Here is a 22,928-nt window from a genome sequence, read left to right on the forward strand (position 1 = left end):
GCATCAACATCAGCATCACAGTCTCCTTTCACGGAAGACTCAACAATAGCTGCATTTGTAGTGAAACCAGCATTTGCAGTGGAACCACCCTTTTTCTTCTTAGCCTCTTTGGCCCTCAACTTAGGACACTGCTTGATCAAGTGATCATTAGCTTTACAATAATGGCAACGCATCTTCTTTTTGTCCTTATCACCAAAAATTCCAAACGAATTGCTCCCAGCAGAAGCATTAGGAACATGTGATTTTCCACTCGCAGAAGAACCATGAGAAGTGGCTACATTGCTGTTACCACCCTTTCTTTGAGCAGCAATAGAAAACTGTTCAACTGCACTCTGTCTAGTCCTGTTTTTTCTAGAAAGTGACTCTTGCAACAACAATGTGCACAATGCATCAAACTTGACAACTTCAGGATTTCCTTGGGTCAAAAGTCTCAAAGTACTAGCAAAAGTCTGGTAAGTGTCTGGCAAGGCATTAAGGACAGTTTGCACAAGGGAACTGTCTGAAATGACTTCACCTGAAGAAATAAGTTGCTCATTGATATCCTTGACACCAACACGGAAAGTGTCCATGTCATCTTCTTCATGCATAATCTTTGATTCCAGCTCTTTACGTAGCAATGCAATTTTAGCCTCATTGACTTGCATAAAGACCAGCCTGAATATCCCAAGCATGTTTTTGCAAATTTCGTTGAACGAATGTGAGGAGTAATGGTGCACTTCACAGACAATGCAAGAGCGTGCACATCTTTTACATCCCAACGAGCTTGTTCTTCTATAGGCAAAACAACTCTAATAACAGCAATCCTTGCAGCAAGACCTGCAACATCCTCAACATCGCCTGTATCCTCAGAACCAGGATGTACATCAATGCCCTGCACAATATTCCAGACGCCCTTGGACACAAGAACATGTTGCATCATATAAGCCCACATAGGGTAATTGCCCCCATTCAATTTGTCCTAAGGAGCTAACATCTTGAACACATCTGTGTTGTTGTCAGCCATGGTAAATGTTGCACCTGATGTGAAAACTGCCCAAAAAGAGGAGAAATAAAGTAGGAACAACACGTGCTATATAGCATAAACCGTAGAAGACTGTAAGGGACCTGTTATGCACAAAATGGCACTGACAAAAATTTCCTCACAAAATGACGAAATAGCCTATGCAATACTGTCTGTAGTGGAAATGGAGGCCAAAATGAGTATGCGAACGCTCGCCAAATTTCACAAAAATCGAAGAAAGTGAGTAGGTGTATGGTGGAGATGCTGGCGACTAAGCCCGAGAGGACGTAACCTGCTCTGATACCAATTGTTGGAATTAGTGTTGCAGGAAAACACACACATCTTGGAGAAGACGAAAGAAGCTCAAGGCACACAACAGAGAGTGTATTACTTAGTGTGCAATGGAAAGATAGATAGCCCTAGAATGATGGGCGTATATACAATGCATGGGGAAAAAAACCTCCTAAAGAGGAAAAAAGTACCCCGGCAGTCCTAAGTGTGTTCACACACATCACTACCACATGTATATGGTAACATAATTGTCCTAGATGTTTAATTGAAGAGGAGCCTATCGGCCATCTATTCTTTTCTTATCAATACAAGTTAGTGTTCATCAAAGAAATTCATAAGGCTTGCTTATCTCATCATCCACAACCCTTCTCCTGGAGAGAGATTTTACTTGAGGAATGTAAAGGCCTCGACATTCCAATGTGGCATGCTCTCAAAAGTATTGTGATGTGATATATCTAGTTCCAAAGGAACCCAATTGTTATCCCCTACCTCTCCCCTACCTCTTTCAAGGTTCGATGTGTCAAAAACCATTAAGATCTTTCTTCCCAAAAGGTGGTTGCAAATGAAGTTGGAAGCTATTCAGAGTACTTTTGGCAGTAGAAATGGCTCTCTCATGCATGCTCCCAAAAGACAGATGATCATTCATGATTTTTCCTCTAGCTACTTTAGCTTTTGGTTCTCTTGTAAGCATGCCTCTCCCCTTGTATATATGCCATTCCCTTTCTTTACCTTTGGGGACTTGTCTTTGTATCTTTTGTTTTAAATCATTTTTTTAACAAAACAGAAATAAGATTTGGGGCCACAGTGTCCCACCAAATCCATAATTGTTGCATTAGCATATGCCTCCAATAGTGCTAGCAATAAAGCTCGTGCTCCAACGAGTGTGAGTGCATGCATGTGTGTGATTTGGCCTACATAAGGCCTTAGTAAAGCATGGAAACATTGGGAGCAATTGTGGATTATTGGATAAAGTTTGTGGAAAATTGCCACATGCCAAGGTTAATGATGGAAAACCTTCTTTCTTCCATTTTCGTGTAAAGGGACATTGACTAACCATTGTCTAATAGGGGGCATTAACTAAGCATTGTCTTATGTATATGTTGGCCACTCTAAGAGATAGTTGACGTTTATTTTCCTATTACGATAAGCAGAGCACCCTCAAGACCAAACTTTGAGAGCTACCTCTTGAAATTTCATTTACTTTTTTATATAATGTCATCAATTTTATTTAGTTTAGACTTAGTAAAAGAAGGGTAAGCCTTTGGCCTCTCAACCTACGGGTTGTGGGTTCAAATCCCCCGTTGTGTCACACTCTAGAGGGACACCTTGTGCTCACCTGGTGTTCATGTTGTTAGGGCTCTTGCCCTTGGACACTCGAGTGCATCCTCCTCCTAGGGGGTGGGTCACCCGAGGAGGAGGTTCCTAGCTAGTTGCTACGAGCAATCTCCGTCGTTCTCAACACATGGTGCATCAATTACGTGGCCATGGTGATGCCTACATGTGACTCTTGCCCGATGGTACGTGGCCCTTGCCTGACCATGTAACATGGCTAATATTTGGAAGGGATAAGCACCTCCCCCTGTGGGCCCTCTTATGTGTCGTCGAAAAAAAAAAGAACATTTTTTCTAAACACACACATTGAGTAGTGGCCCACCATTTCCACCGTGTTTATATCCCTCAATTCATTCTCCGCGTCTCCACTACCCGCCACCACCTCAATTTTGTTTGCCAGACAAACTGGTGGCTGCTGAACGAGAACTCTCTCACTCTGAGAGAGAGAGAGAGAGAGAGAGAGAGAGAATGGTGGAGGGTCCTGGAGTGCACCGTGTTGCTATTGCGCATAGGAAGCTACTCCTTGGCCAGGTACTTCTACTCCGTAATTTCAATGCCTGTAAGCTTGTCAAAGCACGTGTTTCTCGGGTAAACCTAAATGGGCAAATGTAGCCTTTGTATCCACAGCATCATACTTTATAATGCATGTATACACAGACAGATTGTTTGCCAGCATGATTCCAGAGGAGTGGTTTATTAGAGATGCTTTGCCTCTGCATTGCTTCCGAGTTTCCTTAGCATTTCATACCAGTATATCAAAAATGTGCTTACTTGGTGGATGTGTGCATGAGCACTCGTAGGTTTAGATGCTTATCACTGCTGTAATATCTACTACCAAAGGCTGCTAATTGCTGTTGACACTGGTCTTGAAATACATTAAATAAGATGTCGTTTTGCTGATGTGGAGCTGTCTGTCACCAACATCAACCATCCACAAAAAGCAATTGCTACGTATGCCATTTGAATGTTATAACTCTGGCGTGGTGCAATGACATCCCACTTCTATGTTTATGAAGAGGGTAAAAGCATCCTCTCCCAACGGAAAATTCAGAGATGGAGCAGCTTTGATCGACGGCCAAGTGTTGGTCCTTATTGAAGCGCATGGGAAAAATATATTTTACGTAAGTTTTTGTAGACGTCTTCTTCTTGGGTGAAAAGCTTAATTGCACTATTTTGTTCTCTGTAATGTCTTTCAAGATTAATTTGTTCTTTGCAATTTCTTTCAAGTTTTTTACATGCTTGGAGCCTGCCAACGGCAATGAAACCGAGCTGCAACATCTTCCAGAAAGTGTCACAGTTGTTCACATTCATTTTGGAATGTCTGGATCTTTTCAAACGTACACTGCCCCTGGTAGGGTGTATGCACTTTCAAACCCTTCTTTGAAGAAGATAAAAATTGTTAAAATTACTTTTCTTTATTCCATATCTCCTTAAATTTCCCTAGGCCCAGAGCCACGTCCAGCAACACGGCTGAGGTTGGTTGCTGAGAAAATGAGTGTCGTGGCTCATTTAAGTGCCAACGTTTGCAATTATGGAGGCCTTGAATTTTACAGGTAGAAATGCTTGTCGTTATGCACATGAATGTTCTACTAAGCTTTCTTGTTGTTTGCATGGCATTGCTGTATGACCTTTCTTGTATGATGCACAATTTTTTTGGTGATTTGTAATTCGATCGATTGCCAAAAAGAACTGTCGAGGGTTAAATGACCAATCAAACAATTATTACAAAGGCTAGAAGACCAATATTGATGATGAACATGAAAAGCATTGTTAGGTGCAACGAAAGGGTTTATGGATTTTAACTCAGATCTAGTACTTCGCACAAACACAAGGTTACTTTACTTCACTTGAACACAATGTGTGTGTGTGAGAGAGAGAGAGAGAGAGAGAGAGAGAGAGAGAGAGAGAGAGAGAGAGAGAGAGAGAGAGAGAGAGAGAGAGGGATGACACCGCATGTTGGGTCCCAACCACCCTCAAGGGCCCCCTTGCTTTGTTGTCAGAGCAAGTACTTGCTCTAATTACTTGCACAAATGCTGAGAATGTTGAATGCTAAATCCTGATTCTGATGCTGATCTAGTGTAAAGATCCTGGGCTGATCTGATGTAAAACGTTGGGCTGAGCTGATGCAAAAACGCTGGGCTGATCTGATGCAAAACACTTGGCTGAACTGATGTTAAAACGATGGATGCTGATGATCCTCGGGTGCTGTGGGCGTTGGATGCCCTTGCGGGTATTGGGTTCTAATATATCTAAAAGTTGAAGGCCAAGTGACTCTTTTATAGGTTTTTTAGCCATTTTCCCTACCTACTTTCTTTTATAAATGTCTTGTCAAAGTCACATTAATAAACGACTTAAGGGACTGGTCATATGCTATATGCTTAAGTGACTGTATTGTGGAAGTGAGGGTATGCAACTATGACTTGTCTGATCATGCATGTCCTCTGAGAGGCTCACAAAGTGGCAGGCTAGATCCCTAACTAAGACTTACGCTGACCTGAGCAATAGCTTGTCCATGTGGCTAAGTGCAATGTGCACATTGTCGGGGGATATGGGCTCGCAAGGTGAGCCAGGTCAGCACCGGGCTACTTGCTGTGGGAAAAGTGTGAGAGAAAGATGCACAACACCAAACAATGGGCTCAAAAGGCACCTTGAAAGCTTACAAACGACATATTGATTGCTTTAAATCGATAAAATATAAATGACATGGAACTTGATTACAGAACTTAGCCGTTAACGGCTTTGCTAACACTCCTTAAGCTGGCCTTCGTGCTTGAATTTTCCTCCTTTTGCCCTCCTTAAAGCTCCTCTTGAACTGTGCCTGCATTATAGACCACAATCAGCTTATCTGCCGCTTCATGGTATTAACCGCTTCAAAAACTATTTTCCAATCAGAGGCTGAATCCAATTCACCTGTTGAGTCTTCAAGTAGTTGCACTAAACTCCTTTAATGTCGTGGATCAGTAGCTTGGATAAATAGCTCAACCCGCTTGAGCTTCAACAAATGTTGTTCTACCCTAGATAATTTCAAATTTTTCTTTTAAATTTCCGTAGTAGTTCTCACGCAGAGAAGTCCTTATTCTTCTTCTGCACCCACTTCATAAAGCTACGTTTAGTTACTCTCGAAGAATTTTCAAGAACAAACTCCTCTTGCAAAGCTTTTCTAAACTCATGCCCATTTGGTGCTTGTGCCGCCTTTAGTTCTCTAATTCTAGCCCCAAGTTTAGGCACTGCAATCAAGTGAAACCCTTCTACTGCATTTTGATAATCTATCCCATTATCTTCCATAGATTGCTCATATATGCGGCAAAATTTTGAGATGTCTCAGCCTTCAAACCGCTGTAATTTATTCGTGGCGTGTCGAGCTTTATGAATCTGCTCATGCAGGTTACGATGTTGCTGGGAAGCCTGCTGTTGCCACAAATTGCTGCATCATTTGGCATCTTTGCCTCTTGCGATGTAGTCATCTTCCTCATCAAAATTTTCCTACCCTAGCTTGCTTCGCGTGGAGTTCACCAAAGATGTCAGGGGATATGGGTTCGCAAGGTGAGCCGAGTCAGCACCGTGCTGCTTGCTGTGGGAAAAGTGTGAGAGAAAGATGTACAACATGAAACAATGGGCTGAACAGACACCTTGAAAGCTTACAAGCGACATCTTGACTCCTTTAAATTGATAAAGTATAATTGACATGGAACTTAATTACAGAACTTAGCCGGCACTACTAACACTTTTTAAGTTGGCCTTCGTGCTTTAATTTTTCTTCTTCTTCCCTCCTTAAAGCTCCTTGATGCTTTTCCTCCTTTCCTCCTTTATGCCCCTCCTGATCCTCTTTTATGCTCCGTAAACGTGAGAGAGAGCAAGAGCTTATGGTATTAGTGGAAGGTAAGTAAGCTTAAAGATTTTAGATTAATTATAAGAGATATATGGCTTGAGGCTGTGGCGAGAGATTAAGATAGTTATCGCTGCTGATTATCACGGCTACGGGAGAGAGAAATGGATAGCAGCTTGATTAGTGGCTAAAGCGTGAGCTTTGAGCTCTTGAGCATGAAAACTATGTAAGATTTATAATAATTGGGTGCTGTGGAGCTTGGCTTCCTGTCTATCCATCATGGCCATCATCTGCTTCATCATTGCCTCCATAGGGTCTGGCGTAGATGGCGAAGGAGGAGGGTTGGAAAAATTTCCTGGTGGGGAGAATCCTTCGTCGCCTCTCTCATGCTCATCACCTGAATGCAAAGTATCCATGCCGCTTCGGGTGACGACCATGCACTATGATCTTGGGGTCTTAAGCTCGCGAGGAACTTGGGTTCTTGAGGGTCTTGAGGTTCTTGAGGTCCTTGATTCATGAGAATCTTGGGTTCTTGAGGTTCTTGAGTCTTGAGGGTCTTGGGTTCTTGGGGTTCTTGAGGTTTTCTTTTGCTTGCAAATCGCGTTGAAGAAGGATCTTCTCTTTACCCGAGTTCTACTCCTTTCTGCGGGCGCACCCCTTGGCGGCCTTGCGCTCACACCAAGGTTGCTTTTTCCCACCTCATGTCGATTGGTCGGCCGCTAAGTGCACGGTCCGCTCTCAATGAGTGAAAAGAGACACAAGGGGAGGCTGGACAAGCCCTTATTTCTTGGGATTCTTGTCACTCTTTAACAAAACACGATTAGGAATCACCACGCCCAAGTAAACTTGGGTTCGTGCGATCGCAACAAGCAAAAAAAATCTTGTGGTTCTTTCCTTGAGTAATGTAGAACACTTCCAAAGCTCTGATACCAATGTAAGGTGCAGCGGAATGAATTTTGTATTTTCTCAAGATTAGTGATCTTTATTGCTCAAGGTTCCTTTTAGTTCTTAGGGAAAGAGAGAGCTTTCCGTCTTATGGAGAGTGCTATGATCACGAACAAAGTGAATGGATTGTGCGTGCAAGTGAATGAGACTGAGAGAAGGAGATAGAAGAGATACGACACCTGAGAGGTTGTAAAACCCTCCTCTGAAGGCCCCACTCTCGTCGGCGAGAGTGGTCTATTCTTTGATTGCACAAAGGTGTACAATGTGAATGCTATGGACTGATGCAATGGGACTATGCCGATGACGATGACGGTGATGACGACGGCGACTTGATGGCTGAAATCTGAGATCCTTTATCTGCTGATTTTAGGGACTGTTTGGTGGCTGAAATTCTCTGTTTTGGCTGCGTTTTTATGGTTGAAAATGGGGAAGCATCTGCAACCAACTTGGGGGGAATCTGCTACGGAGTCTGAGGCTGAAAATCTGCGTTTCTTCAAGGGGCTGAACTGCAGATCAAAAACGCTGAGATGCTGAAAACAAAACGCTGAAAATCTGCTGTTGGCTGGCTGGCGTTTTTGGCAAGAAAAACACTGGCTGAAGTGTAGCAAAAATGCTAATGCTGATGTGGTTCTGTCGTGGGAAAAACACCGAGGGCGGGCTGATCTGCAAGGGACTAACGTCAGAAGGGGGGGAGAACTTCAGGGCGAGGATGCTCTATGAAAAACGCCAAGGTGATGGGAGGTATGGCGATGGGGGGTCATGAGGGGGGGTACTGCTGAGAAGTTGCCCGTTGAGCAGGAAGCTCCTGCTGCCTCTTCTGCCAGAAAGTGCTAACTTGGGTTTGCTTATATATTAACTTAGCAAAATTGCGCTACCTACTTTTGTTGGAAAGTCGCTTAAAAATAATAAGTGAAAATAACCAATAAATAGGAAAATAGGCTAAATGCACTGGAAAATTTCCCTAACTGATGCTAATGGATTCTGATGGGAATTCCGATGATCATGCTGTGTGCAACCGGAGGATATGCATCTATGCTAAGTGACTGGGCATGCACGGTCTACGAATAGACTCACAAAAGTGCCAGATCATTGCTAATCTAACTTGATCGGACTGACTGAACCCTGCTGTGGTGTAGCTTGTCCACGGACACGTAGGGTTGGGATGTGTCACGTGACATGAATTGTGACTCTGTGTCGATGACGATGTCGATGGCGACGATGCGACGACGACGCGCTGAAAACACAGATGCTGAAATCTGCGTTTTCCGGGCTGAAACTGTAAACCTTGCGGAAACTGACCGTGCGGCGAGGAACTGCTGTGGGAAGGTGAGATCTGCGAGGTTCGGGACTTGGTCTGCGGTGTCTAAGGGCTGAAAACTGAAAACGCTGGGGTTTCTTGATGTTCCGTTGCGGTGAATCTGCAAAACATCGGGTTATGATGCAGATGCAAAAACGCTAGGGCTGAAAATTTGCAAATCTGTCGTCGGTTGTTCTGCAAATGCAAAACGCTAGGCTGATCTGCTGTGTCGTGATGGCGCCGGGGCTGATCTGCTGTGCACCATATCGCTAGGGCTGATCCGATCCAAAAACGCTAGCTTTATGCTGTGAAGCAAAAACGCTAGGGCTTGGGTGTCTTGCTTGGAGGAGAAACGCCAAGGCTTGGTCTTGCTGAGAAGTTGCATGTTGAGCAAGGTGCTCGTGCTGCCTCTTCTGCCAATTAGTGCTAGTCTAGGTTTGCTTATATACAAACTTACTCAATTTGCCCTACCTACTTTCCAACAAAAGTCACTTAAAAATAGTAAGTGAAAAATGTCAAAAATAGGGAAAATAGGCTAAATATGCACTGGAAAATTCCACTGAAGGATTCTGATGGGAATGCTTATGATCATGCTGTGTGCAACCAGAGGATATGCATCTACGCTAAGTGTCTGGGCATGCACGGTCTGCGAACAGACTCACAAAAGTGTTAGAACACTTCTAATCTAGACTGACTGGACTGACGGAACCCTTGTCGTACTGTAGCTTGTCCATAGACACATAGGGTTGGATGTGTCACATGACAACTTATCTTGGCATGGTCGTCAGCACCAGGAGGGAAACTCGCTTCGATTGGAGAGTCTTCATTGGAGTTGGGTCTTCTGTCTTTCTTTGGTAGACTGCTCGTCTCGCCAGGCATATTTTCTCTCTTGTCGTGGCATTCGACTGGTTGGTGATGTGGTTGGTGAGGCGGGTTACACTTTCTAGTTTCCTCTTGCCGCTCGTTGTCGTTCTGCATTACCATCAGTTTTGGAGAGACATTCAGCACATGCTGGCTGAGGTTTTGCCTGTTCAACCTTTGCCTGTTGGGGAATGTATGGCTGATTGGTGTCTCCAGGATATTCCCTTTTAGGCCATGTCTGCTAGCAAGGTTTATGCTCTTCTTCTACCCCAGCCATGGATTGCTGATCATTACAATGCATTATGGTCAATGCATAAGCTTGTTATCTGGTGGAAAAAAGCACTTTCTTCCCTTTGGAAGAGCCACCTGTCTTTGAAGGAACGATCGTTTCTTTGGGGATGCTTGCTTGGCGTGCTCCTCTAGGGCTCCGTGCTCTGTGCATGTCGCATCTACTCCTCTTGTTGTGTTCGTTGCTCGGCTACAGAAGAGACTGTCAGTCACCTCCTTTGGGATTGTTGCATTTCTCGAGGATTTCTTTGCCGTATAGCAGCTGGTATGCGACTCCGATTCCCTTCTGCGGTCTTCCACAAACGGTTTTGGGCTTTTGGCATTCTCCCGGCCTCCTTACAACGATTTGCAGTTTTCCTGACGTGGGTTAGATTTTGGGCTTTTTTGGACTCTGTGGTGTCAGCGCAACAGCTGCATGTTCTCTCATGCTGATGTAGATCCCTTTCAGTTCTTCACGGTTTCCCTTAGGCAATCCTTGCGCTTTGCCTGGGAGGTTGGTGATGTCACTTTAGACATGTATTAGCTTTCCTATGAATGCTTTTAGTCCTTTTTCGATGATGAACACTTTTGTGTTCATGCTATTGTGTCTGACCTTTTTTGTGGGTTTTCCTCGCCTTGAGGTTTCCCACTTGTAAATTAATCCCAAAGATTTACAAAAAAAAAAAAGTGTGTGTGTGTGTGATGTGGGTGTGTGGGAGCATATATTGGTACCTAGTTCTACACCCACTATTGGGCCCTGGCGACGTGAGTGGGGATGTCGTAGTATATGGTCAAATGCTATGCATGATGGAGCTGATGGTTATGTTGTCTTGTGGGTGACTACCGTGAGTCTATACCTTGCACTTTCCGTTAAGTGTGAATCTGGGCTTATCCTGGATACATCTTGGTATATATAAAAGGGTGTATGTGATGGTCTCGACTACCTATAGTAACAGCCTAGTCAAGAGATCAAGCTTTGCGAGATATCCTATCAGCTGGCTGCATTTATTCACTTGTTTTTTACACATTTAGCATTCTAAACCTTAGTCTTTGGTATTAGACATTGAAATCTGGTATCATACAGAAATGGTGTATTTTTTTGGTCTCATAGGTCTTTAAGGCGTTTTGAGGCTTTTTGCCGACATAAAATAAAGTTTCATATAGTACTTTAAACTTGTATTGTTGCAATAAATGAATCACATAGTTTGCTTAAGCTAGCCCCTATAATTGAATACTTGTCATATATATCATGGATTGTGTGAGAAACCCAGCACCTTACATGTATGCTTTGGTCTCTCTCATAGAAGATGCAATTCCAGCTGATTAAAGATTGTGTGCCTATGTTCCATTGGTTGCTTTAGGAAAAAGGTTGAATGCCTTGGACCAGACCCATTGCGAACAGATGGAGATAAGGAGCGTCTATGGGCTAATTTGCAGGTGGTATTATCAAGATTCCATGTTTTCTGCACAACGTTTCTTTCTGTCTCGATCCAGTTCCTCAATTGGGTGATGTATTTATTTTGCAGAAAAGCAAAAAGAAGATTGGAGCTGTTTTGATGGATCAATCATTAGTAGCTGGTATTGGAAACATCTATCGAACAGGTAATTTAGAAAGTGGTTTTAGAAATCAAGGGAGTTTATTTGCACTTCAAAGATTTTGATTATTGATATAATAGGTCATATGTCCCTTGGACCCCATTACTCAGAACCTAGAACCTAGAAGTGAAATGCCGATTGCATTTATAATCCGTCAAATTAGTTGGGGTTAATGGTCCTCCTCACTCATCATCTGGAAAATGAAGTGACACTGGATCACATTCATCATCATCTGCCTGAGTATGTGTCAATGCTCCTGAGAGTTACGTCTTTGACTTTTAGCGTGCCATGTGAGTCACAAGATACTTTTACAGCTCTTGTGCGATGTGTCACTATGCATCTTGATTCTATTGAATGTCAGGATAAGATATGCCAATTTTTGGGTTTTATTATTTTATTTTCTTTTTGAGGAGACGGCCGGGGGTTGGGGGGTTGTGGGGTTGGACAGTGGGAGTTAGATTGCTGCTACACCAAGGAATATTTTTGACTAGTCTACCTATCTACAGTCAGCCAATGCTTGTAGAAATCTAAGAGAGAGCAGAGGGCTCAAAGTGTTCCTTCACAGAGTGGAGGCGAGGTTCACAACATGGGTGACCCCTTCACTCTAAGTTCAATGTAGTTGTCACTATTATGGAGACACAAACAAGATTTTTTCTGAAGAGCTACATGCCAGTAGTTTCATGAGTGCTATTGTTGAGTATCCACAGTCTTATCTAATGACTCCCATAGGTGCAGGTTGATTGTGCCATTGCTATGTCTCCAGACATATGCCTCTTATGGAGGTATGTAAACCATTATACATTGACTACTCTTTGGTTGTTGCAGAGACAGTAATGATATCACACATGAACTTAAAAGAGTTTGTGTTTGTTGGGTATGATAATTATTACCTCCAAGACCATGTAGGTGAGTTGAAACTACTTAGTTAAGCCACAACCAAGTTCTTAATCACAGGAGAGTGAACTCTTTTCATGCGATGCATAGAACAGATAGTTCAGAGAGAGGAACCTAAACCACAAGGAGACACTCCTGTGAAGATTATACGAGGCCTCGAGGGAGATAATCAAATGCTGACTATTCATCTGTCTGTTTTCCTTTTTCTTCTTGGTCTCTTTACTTGCAAACCCAGCTGGTGACATTTTTGCATTCCCCGCAGTGTCTCTTGGCTTGGATTAGAGCATTGCGAGTCAGGATGTCTTCTTAGTTGAGTTTGTAGAAAATTGATGGTGCTGTTTTGGAGCAGGGAGAGGGCTGGAAATAACAAGCTTTCCTGATTGAAAAAACATGTCTGCCTTGGCTAGAGGGCAATGGTGGGGTTGTTAACTGTGAACAGACATTTTTGCACCTATCTGCAATGACATGAATGATCTTCGTAGTAGCCCAAAATCCCTATAGCTAAGTTGAGGGAAAGGAGAACTAAAATAAGTGAATGTCCACACAACCAAAAGTTAACGAATTAATTAAATGGAGTGGATAATAAATAATTGAAACAACTTGAGATGCCATTGAGTATAGAACATGGGTCTTCATGCAACTCTCGCAAACCTTTTTTTTTTGTAAATCTGCTTTGATTACTTTACAAGTGGGAAACCTCAAAGCGAGGAAAACCCACGAAAAGAAAGGGATACAAAAATCTGAGCACTATAAGGCTCCGAAAGCTAGAAACAGTCAAAATAAATCCTATAGGCATCAAGAGTGATGTCTCCAACATCATGAGCAAAATGTAGTGCTTCACCAAGAGATGATTTGAAATAGGGGAAGGGGTCAACATAGGTGCCTTAGAACATTAAGGAGTTCCTATGGTGCCAGATGTCCCACAGAGTCCAAAATCTGACCCAGGTGAAGAACACCGCAAACTGAGAATGCGATGACCGAAGCACTTCAAAAAGCCAAAAAGCGTCTGTGAAAAGAGCCGGAAGGAAAACAGAGCCGAAGAGCAGTCGACACTTGCCGAATGAAGGCTCTGGAGTGGCGACAACGCCATAGCAAGTGTGGCACGGTCTCCTCAGCTTCAAGGCATCTGGGGCAGTGGGAAGGTGCAATATGCCGAGTATTTAACACACTGCCAACAGGTAGAGCTCCCACCAAGCAGTGCCACAAGAAAACCCGTTCCTTCAAAGGTAGATGACTCTGCCAAATACGAGACATTGTGTGTTGCCACCACAAGGATGACTTGGAGAGCAACCACAACCGATTACCATGATGCAAAATCCATATATCAGATTGAAGAATGGCATATACACTGCCAGCTGAGATGCAGTCCAATCTAGTCGTAGCCAGATTCCAATCAGAGAAGCGAGAGTCCACATCCAAAGGAGGAATGGGTGAGTAATCAGCAAGCATCCTTTGAATTTTTCGCCAAAGAGAAGAATAGTGAGGACCCAACCGAAAGCCGGACACTGCATCAGCGAACGAAATAACATAACCCGAGCCATCAAGCACCTGATGCACCTGATAGATTCCTTTTTGGGCAAAAAAATATGGCGAGGAGACCGTTGAACCAAAGTCGAAGCGAAGGCCCTGCTCCAATGCAGACTCTCCAAACGAAGAGAATTACCCACAGCGGATGGTCGACCATTCCAAGCCAAATGCGAAGTGACAACTTTCCAATCAACAATGAGAGAAGAAGTAAAGGGACATCCAGGAATGTGTCCTTAAAGCTTCTAAAAAGCAACATCCCAATAAGTCGGTTGCCAATGACCAAAAGTTGGGGTGACAATGTGTGTACACAAATGTGTGACCATGAGAACCCAGGTTGCTGCTGCTCCACCAAGACTGGCAACAGCATAGCTTTCCGGGCCAAAAGATGACGTCGCAAGTCCAAAATATTTAACCCTCCAAGCCGCTTGGGAGAACACAGCTTGTCCATAGAGAGAAGCCGAAGACCCTTCTTGGTAGACGAGGTCCGCCAAAAATGCTCTAAAATATTGGACATGAGGGACTGCAAGCGCAACCGAGGCCAGGATAACAAAGGCAAGTAAAACTGCACATAAGCCACAAGGATGCATTGGACAAACCTGAGATGTACATGAAGTGGCCACGTGGACAGTTTCGAATAATTTAACTTGGAATGTAGACATTGGAGCACCCAATCCAGATTTTGCATAGCCGATACATTCCAACCCAACGGATAACCCAAATGACGAACCAAAACATGTGGAGGAACAATCTCCCTAGGCCATAATATCTTATGCCAGTCACACTCCTTCAGAGGCAATAGCTTGGATTTACAAAAGTTAACTTTGAGACCCGCTGCCAATCCAAACAAGTGAAGAGTATGCATAATTTGTTTTACATCATCATAGTGATTACGAGGCATAAACAAAGAGTCATCCGCATAAGCCTGACTAACAAATTGCTGTCCCCAAGGTAAAGACAGGCCATGTAGCCTGCCACTGGAAGTCAAGGAATCCAAATACATAAACAAGGGGTGAGTAGCAATCGCATAGAGCAGAGCACTCAAAGGGCAGCCCTATCTCACCGACCGTCCCAAAGGTCAAGATTCTGTAAGAGATCCATCCAGCAAGCCTGCAGAAGTGCTGTGTGCATACAAGAACAGCACGACACGGGATATCCTAGGCCCAAATCCCAAGTGTTGCATGGTGCCCGCAATATAATCTCAAAGAACAGTATCAAAGGCCTTTTCAATGTCAACCTGCATGACCAATACATCCTGTCGAGTGTATTTTGCATATTCCATACCAATGATGACATTCGCGAGGTTATTAGTAATTTGACGTCGTGGAATGAAGCCCTATTGAGATTGATGCAAGCCTTCATGCAAAAAGCACTTGAGTCGGTTAGCTAGCATTTTTGCCATTAATTTATATACCACAGGCATAAGTGTAATAGGCCGTCAATGAGAGAATTCTTCGCACAATGCATGCTTAGGTATCAGCTTGAGCAAACCTTCTTTTCAAGAGGAGGGCAGTTCCTGCTGTTCCCAAGCTGTATTCATCACAAACAACAGAGGCATCTTCAAATAATCCCAGAAGGACAAGAAAAATTCCACAGAGAGGCCATCCCAACCAGGAGCCCTCCATCGACCCAAATCAAGCAAGCTGGCATGCAATTCCGGCTCAATGAAAACAGCCTCCAAGTGTTGAGCCTGCCGCATCAAAAGGATGGGAGTAACATGTGATAGAAACATGCGACGCGCTTGACAAGCTGCGCTCGTGGGAGAAGAAAGGGCCTCAAAAATCTTGCCATAATGAGAATGTAGGGCGAGTGCTAGCTCTTGTAAAGAGGAGGTCCATTCCCTTGACGGTTACTTAACTCTTCGTATAGCTTGAGACTGCCTGGAGTGATGCAAATGCCAGAAAAATTGTTTAGAAGAACATCCTTTATCTGCAAAAGCTTGTTGTCGAGCTCGAGTGTGCCATTTGGCCAATTTCCTCTCATCATTGTGCCGTAACACAGCGCCAACAGAAAACAACTCAATTGCTTGAGTGTCAGTAAGAGAAGAATGATTCGCCAAGTGCATTAGTCTGCTACAAGCATCCTTCGCCTGATTAACCTGTTCCCTTAATTGTGACAAATAATCCCTGTCATAATCCTTGATAACACATTGAACACGCATAACAAAGCGGAACCAGGCTATGTCCATATCAACATACATCTGGGAGATCAAAGGCGGGATTGTATCCACAATCATAGCCCGAAAAGGCTCATGCTTGAGATAAGCATTATTGACATGCAAAAGCCTCTTCTTGGGCAGGCGATCATTGGCATCAAAAGAGCCAAAACGAAGCTTCAAGTATACAGGAAAATGATCCGAAAGACACATAGCATAATCAATCCTCAACTCGCATACAAAGTCATCATATTGTTGCATGTGAAAAAGATACCAACGATCTAGCCGAGCGCGATACATAGATTGAGCATTATGTTGAAAAGTGAATCCTGGATTAGTCGCATGCGATAGGGGCCACAAATCAAGCCCATTACATGTCATCATAAATTGATCCCACGATTGCCGTTCCGTATGAAGCATGTGAGAATGCCTGGTAGTATTATCTTCATGGTTAGGTGCATTATTAAAGTCCCCACAGAGAAATGCATTAGAACGCCAACAATAAGAGGAGATAGCACTCCACAACCGTGCCCTATCTGCAGAAGCTGTATATGCATATAAGCCTCCACATTCAAAAGAGAAAATGGGAAAAAACTCAAGTACCAGTGCCCATCGACACATCCTCCCTGGCTGTAAGCACCTGAGGAGGTGGGTCAAGACCTGGACCCGGAAGATTGAAAGTCTCACAAACACCAGCTTGCTATTCTCTGTCCTAGAAAAATTAGTGGGAGTGTAATCCTGTTGGATATAATTCTGCAGGAGTGTAATCCAAGAGAAGGTTATTATGTTCATGGTAAGATGTTCGAATCTTGTTATTTCTCTTAGTAATAATTATATGTTGGAAGTAAATGATGAAACAACTTTCAACTTTCTGGTGTAATTTGGGTCTTTTAAAAAAGATAGTACTTGAATGAGAAGAAGGTATATAGTCTTTCTGACCAATTGTGTATACCTCTTCCTATCCCATAAACTCTTTTTCTAAATATGGAAAGAATTAAAAATTCTGTACCAGTTTCCAAAGCATGTGGACCTTTCACCTGTGCTCTATGTGGTATGTGCGTTGAGGATACATACTTTCTCCCATATCACAATCGCAAGATTGATTTTGAGACCCAAACTGAAAGCTTATATGTGACTTTTGGGACAATTGCAACATGCATCTTATGTCATAGTATAAGACACTTTAATTGGTGTTTGTTATGTTTTGGAATGGAGATGCGCCTTTCTTGTAAATACTATGTGGGCAAGGCCTGCACACCATTTCTTGAGGCTTGGATTTTGAAAAGCCTTGTGGCATGCAGTTGAAGGCAGCTATTAATGGTGTCACTTTGATCTCTAAACCTTTGTTTTGTGTTGTACATTGCAGAATTGCTTTTTGTTATTGGATTGCATCCGAACCAACCAGCTTCAACTTTGACACGCTCCACCTTTGAACAGCTGTGGTCTGAGGTATTAACCCTCACAAATGCTGTTTATATCCAGAGGCTTCATTGTATTCTAAGAAGTTATGCTGTCAAAAGAGGATTTCTTTAAATTTTACGATTACTTCATGCATATGCTTGTTTCTACATAGGTATAAGTTTAAGTAATTTGTAACTGAATGCATAACTGAATAAATGAGTAGATAAATTTATTTTTCATATACACACATGCAGGCTCCCATGCACACACACATGCTTACTGTTCTTAGTATTTTTAGGCAAACCAGCCTTAAATTCACCTCTCTAAATCTTTTAATCTTGCTGGTTGTAAAAAGTGAAAGCTACTCTGTTGATACCTAAAATCATAGCAGGTGCTGCGTGGTTGAGTAGATGCTTGCACTCAATGTGGTTTAATCTATGTGACCTTTCATCTGATGTTAAACTTATGTGCACCAGGCTCAACGACTTCTTAAAGTTGGAATGATCACAGGATCAATCATCACGGTATCTCAAGACGAAGCAGGTATGACTCTTTTACATGCTCAACCTGACAAAATTATTTTTAACACCACCATTCTGGCTTTTGTTTTAGATTTTTTTGGTTTCTTTCAGTGTGAAAAGTTGATTTCTCATGTTTCTTTTGTTAGTTATTATAAGGATTATATCAAGGAACCATGCATTCAATGTTATTGAGCAAACAAATCATAGAGAGAAAATTACATCAGTAACAGGAGCTTCTGAAGTCAAAAGCTAGATAGCAGCAGTGTGCTCTGATTTTCATTCATCATTCCTCATTCCTCATTCCTCATCTAACAGCAATTAGAGCATGTCAACCAAGTCTACGAGTTTCTCTTCTTAGCTCTTGTACCCGTGATGATAGTGGCATGTGAGGCGTTCATTCTTCTCCCCCATGTTTGTGTCAAAGTCGACAATGCGGAAGCGTAGAGACCAAGGGGAGAAAGCACGAGAAATGAAATGAAATGAATGATATATTAATGTCTACAAACAGGCCAAAATGACCTATGAGACCAACAAGTTACAAATTGGTGAATCTAATACAAAGTCCGTGTGCTGAAAGAAAGACTAACATCCTAAACAAAATGTTGTAGTGAAAGTGAAAGTGGGCGAAAGACTAGAGACTCTCTAGTCAATACAAAGGTACAAAATAATGAGGGATGCAAGAAACTTAAGCTACTAAGAAGGGGATAATCCTCCAGCTCAGAGTAAATCTAGCATCGACTGTCGGATCTCCTTGATGTCCTCCATCATCAAAAACTTGACTGGGTATCATGCTTGGCGCACCAAAATAATCTGAATCCTCCTTTGTAATCTTCGTCTATGCTGGGATGCCCTCCTATGTAATCGTGGAGGCCTGGATCTCCCTAGGCGCGCATTGCACGGTCAATCAGTGTGCCTCTAGTGAAGGTGAGATCCAAACTGTGCTGCAGAACCTGTCTGTCTAGCAGTAATGGCTGGCCTGAAATAGTCCGTATACTCCACAATCTCCCGCTGATAGGTAAATGTGGGAGCTGACCTCCTGACCCACTGCAGTGTGGTGTTAAACACCATAACCTTGGTTTTACCAAGGTTGATAGACAATCCACTATCCTCCGTAAACACATGTTAAGGCATCCAAATGGTGTTGCATTCCCTCTAGGGAGTCAAAAATCAGCACAATATCATCAGCATATAACAAAGTGGAAATCCATGTCCCTGCTAGCTGTTCTCCTCTGTCCCCTAGGCTCATAATGTACATTCATACCAAACAAAGTAGGATATAGCGGGCATCCCTGCTTCACTCCAACAGTGGAGTGAACCAAGGTAGAAATCTCCTTTGGAGTGCGTACCTACCCCACAACTGATCTGTATAAAGCCATAATCCCCCAAATGAGCTCTGTGGGTACCCCCATGACCTGCAGTTGCCACATCAGTCTAGCTCTGGGTCCACAAAGCTCAATATATTTGTTTCCCATGTGATGTAGTAGGCTACAGTGTCACTTTCATAGGACACATAGTTAGTACAGTTGGTCTAGGCTGGTTCACACTGGACGTCAGTACAGTCCAACCCCGACCCTGAGCAGCCCATCCCACCTGACGGGTATGACGAGGACCTACTACAGTGGTTGGAAGCTACCACATCGATGCCATGCTACATGGTCTCTATTCAAAACTTACCTGTGCCGCCAATAACACTCTCTCTTCACACTCCTCAGGAGGACACAGATGTCCAGAGTCCTACTGCGGACAGTACAACAATCGAAGAAGTAAGTGTGTCAGCCCCAAATTCTCATGCTTCGAATGACCCGCCGATGGAAGCGCTCGGTCTTGGGGAACCTATAACACATCACCGAAGGGGGAAGAAATCTCCTTTGCATGCACTCGCCAAAGATTTCCCCCTTCCTGGAGCGTCTCCGAAGTCGGACCCTCTACAAAAGCACTTTGTCATGTCTGCATCTGAAGATTTACCCTTGGAGGAGCTCCCACAGGGATGGTTACAAGAAGAGTATGCAGAGTTTCCAATCGATCAAACACCTGCACATGATGTCTTGAAGCTCCAAGAGGCAGCTCACCTGTCATCTTCAGAGGCACCCTCTCCAGCTACATCCCCGGACCCGGTCAGAGAAGTCAACCTGTTAGCAGCTTGGTTATGGGAGCATCCCGCATTACTCAATCAGGTAGTCTCTTTCATACACTCTTTTAAAGATGTTTTTGCTTGATCTTACAAGGATTTAGAGGGGATTCCTCCAGAATTGGGTGTCCACACTATACCTCTGGTTGAAGGGGCTAAGCTTGTAAGAGGCCGAGCTTACAAGCTCAACCTGAAGTATGCTGAGGTGGTCAAGGCAGAGTTAGAAAAAATGCAAGAGGCAGGGATCATTGTACGTGTGGAGCACTTTGAGTGGTTATCACCCATGGTGATAGCACCTAAGAAGCAGTCCAACAAAATCCGTGTGTGCGTAGATTACCTTGCTCTGAATAAGGTAACTATCCCAGATGGTTTCCCAACACCTTTCACTGAGCGTATGCTCGAAGATGTAGCAGGGCATGTATTGTACAGTTTCATGGATGGGTTTAGTGGATACAATCAGTTGGGCATCCATCCATGTGATCAGCTGAAAACGGCCTTTGTGACTTCCTGGGGTACTTTTATCTACACTCGAATGTCTTTTGGGTTGAAAAATGCCCCACCTTCTTTCAATAGGGCGGTATATCTCATTGTTTGCCCTCTGCTTACGGATCATCTTCGCATCTTCATGGATGATTTTTCGACCTTCTCAGGTGCTCAATGTTCAACCCCAGTGGAAAATCTAGAGGAACACCTCGCTCAGCTCTCTGCTGTCTTCCTCAGGTGCAGAGAGGCACGCCTAAAGCTAAATCCTAACAAATGTCATTTTTTGGTTACTGAAGGCACACTTCTAGGCCATGTGGTGTCTGCTAAAGGTTTAGTGCCTGACCCAGAGAAGGTTGTGGCAATCATAAAGTTATCACCTCCCATCAACCCAAAAGGGGTACAGAGCTTTGTAGGCCACACAGGTTATCATCGCTGGTTTATACGTATGTATGCACAGGTGGCTCAACCCCTAACCCGTCTAACCAGTGCTACTGTTCCATTTCAATGGTTAAAGGCAGAGGATGAAGCTTTTGCATACCTTAAAAAACGCCTCACTGAAGCGCCTATCTCAGTAGCTCCCGATTGGTCTCTCACCTTTCACGTGCATACGGATGCCAGTGAATTGGCTGTGGGTGCGGTGCTGACTCAACCTAGTAAGGAGTATAACCTGGATCGCCCTGTTCACTATGCGAGTCGTCTACTCACCAAGGCAGAGTGCAACTACAGCACCACAGAAAGGGAAGGTTTAGCTATTGTGTATGCTCTGCAAAAATTTCGGCACTACTTATTAGGGGTCCACTTCACAGTTATTATTGATTACCATGCCCTGCGATATTTGCTCAACAAGCCGCAGGTTGCAGGTAGAGTATGGCGATGGCTACTCTTATTTCAAGAGTTCGATTTCGAAGTGGTACTCAGGCCCGGCAAACATCATGTCCTTGCCGACCACCTTTCTCGCGTTCACACTGGTGAAGAAGCAACAGGGGTTGCTGACGACTTTCCTGATAGCAGTCTCTTTAAGGTGGATACCACTCCGGAATGGTACGACGATGTTTTGCATCTGTTTTCTACTGGCCTCTACCCAGAGAATGCTTCTCCCCTGCAGAAGAGACGCGTGTTGCTGAAGTCTAGGCCTTTCACTCTGATTGGGGGCCAGCTATACAAATCAGGGCAGGATGGTGTTCTGAGGTAGTGTGTCTCCCCTCATGAAGTCGAGTATATTTTAGAGGATGCCCATAGTGGTCCCACTGGTGGCCATTACCCTTGTTATATTACTGCACAGAAGATTCTCCAGTGTGGCTTAGGGTGGCCCTATATTTTTTGCGATGCAATTGCCTATGTAAAGGTATACGATGTATGTCAGCGCTGTGGCCCTAAACCAAGCAAACAATCAAACCGTCCTCTGCACGTCTCTATGGCATGGCAACCCTTTGAGAGATGGGGCATAGATTTTGTAGGTCCAATTACTCCCTCTGCCCAACCCGGCAATCGGAAAGTATCTCTTGGTGGCTATAGACTACGCAACAAAGTGGGCAGAGGTACTTGCAACAACGGACTGCACTGACACTACGGTAGCCAAGTTTCTATACGAAAATATTTTGTGCAGGTTTGGATGTCCCTTGGAAATCACCAGTGACAGGGGTAGTCACTTTGTGAATGAAACAATTTCTACCTTGCTGGCCAACTATAAGATTTTTCACTGAAAATCTTGTTCCTATTACCCTAGAGCAAACGGGCAGGCAGAGAGCACTAATAAGGTTCTTATAGCACTCCTGCGGAAAGCATGTCATCTTCATCCCTCGACTTGGGCTCAAGCTATCGACGGTACACTTTGGGCATATCGAACTTCTTTCAAAGCCACAACCAATCACACCCCATTTCAATTGGCTTTCAATTTTGAAGCGATAGCACCTTTCGAATTCAACTCAGGATCCCCGCAAGTGGGCAGTCTTCGTGCCAATGGAAATTTGGGGTCGGCATCTGTCTCTCGTCTTTTCTTTTTGGAGGAAAGCCGAGGTTTGGCTTCACTGTCTCTAGAAGCAGAGCAGCTTCGTCGTAAAGCCTGGCATGATCGCCATCTCAGGAAGCCGCAAATAACGCAAGGAGCACAGGTGCTACTTTATTAGGCCAAGTTTCTGAAAAAAGCAAAGAAGTTGGTTGCAGCATGGCAAGGACCATATAAGGTCATGGAGATTCTACCCCACGGCGCTGTACAATTAGCCACTCTCGAAGGAGTTTCGCTGCCTTTAGTCAATGGATCTCGGATCAAATGCTATCATGCTTAAGCTGCCGCTCAAGGGTCTAACCGTGCGACAATCAAGTGTTGAGCTTCGCCGACTGCTAAACCTTTAAATAACTTCGGAATCACTATCTTCGGCATCTTGCTGTTCCGTTTTATCTTATCTCT

At 43.7% G+C, this 22,928-nt stretch overlaps 1 protein-coding gene across 3 annotated transcripts in view; it reads left to right on the forward strand.

Annotated features, from left to right (window-relative positions):
* Positions 1-2,977: 2,977 nt before the first annotated feature.
* The window catches only part of LOC147428952 (uncharacterized), a 53,543-nt gene continuing 33,592 nt past the window's right edge, over positions 2,978-22,928 (forward strand). The window contains exons 1-8 of one of the 3 annotated variants that reach the window (XM_086494895.1): positions 2,978-3,154; positions 3,640-3,744; positions 3,851-3,974; positions 4,068-4,176; positions 11,181-11,256; positions 11,346-11,421; positions 17,355-17,437; positions 17,866-17,932. In XM_086494895.1, coding sequence (XP_086351021.1) covers positions 3,092-3,154; positions 3,640-3,744; positions 3,851-3,974; positions 4,068-4,176; positions 11,181-11,256; positions 11,346-11,421; positions 17,355-17,437; positions 17,866-17,932 — 703 coding nt within the window. In that variant the 5' untranslated portion in view covers positions 2,978-3,091. Of the gene's footprint in view, positions 3,155-3,530; positions 3,745-3,850; positions 3,975-4,067; positions 4,177-11,180; positions 11,257-11,345; positions 11,422-17,354; positions 17,438-17,865; positions 17,933-22,928 lie in introns of all 3 variants that reach the window. The other 2 variants (XM_086494896.1, XM_086494897.1) reach the window with 2 other exon arrangements.

The sequence above is a fragment of the Adiantum capillus-veneris genome, chromosome 22 (genome assembly GCF_014529385.1).
Source record: "Adiantum capillus-veneris isolate H3 chromosome 22, ASM1452938v2, whole genome shotgun sequence".
NCBI classification, from domain to species: Eukaryota; Viridiplantae; Streptophyta; class Polypodiopsida; order Polypodiales; family Pteridaceae; genus Adiantum; species Adiantum capillus-veneris.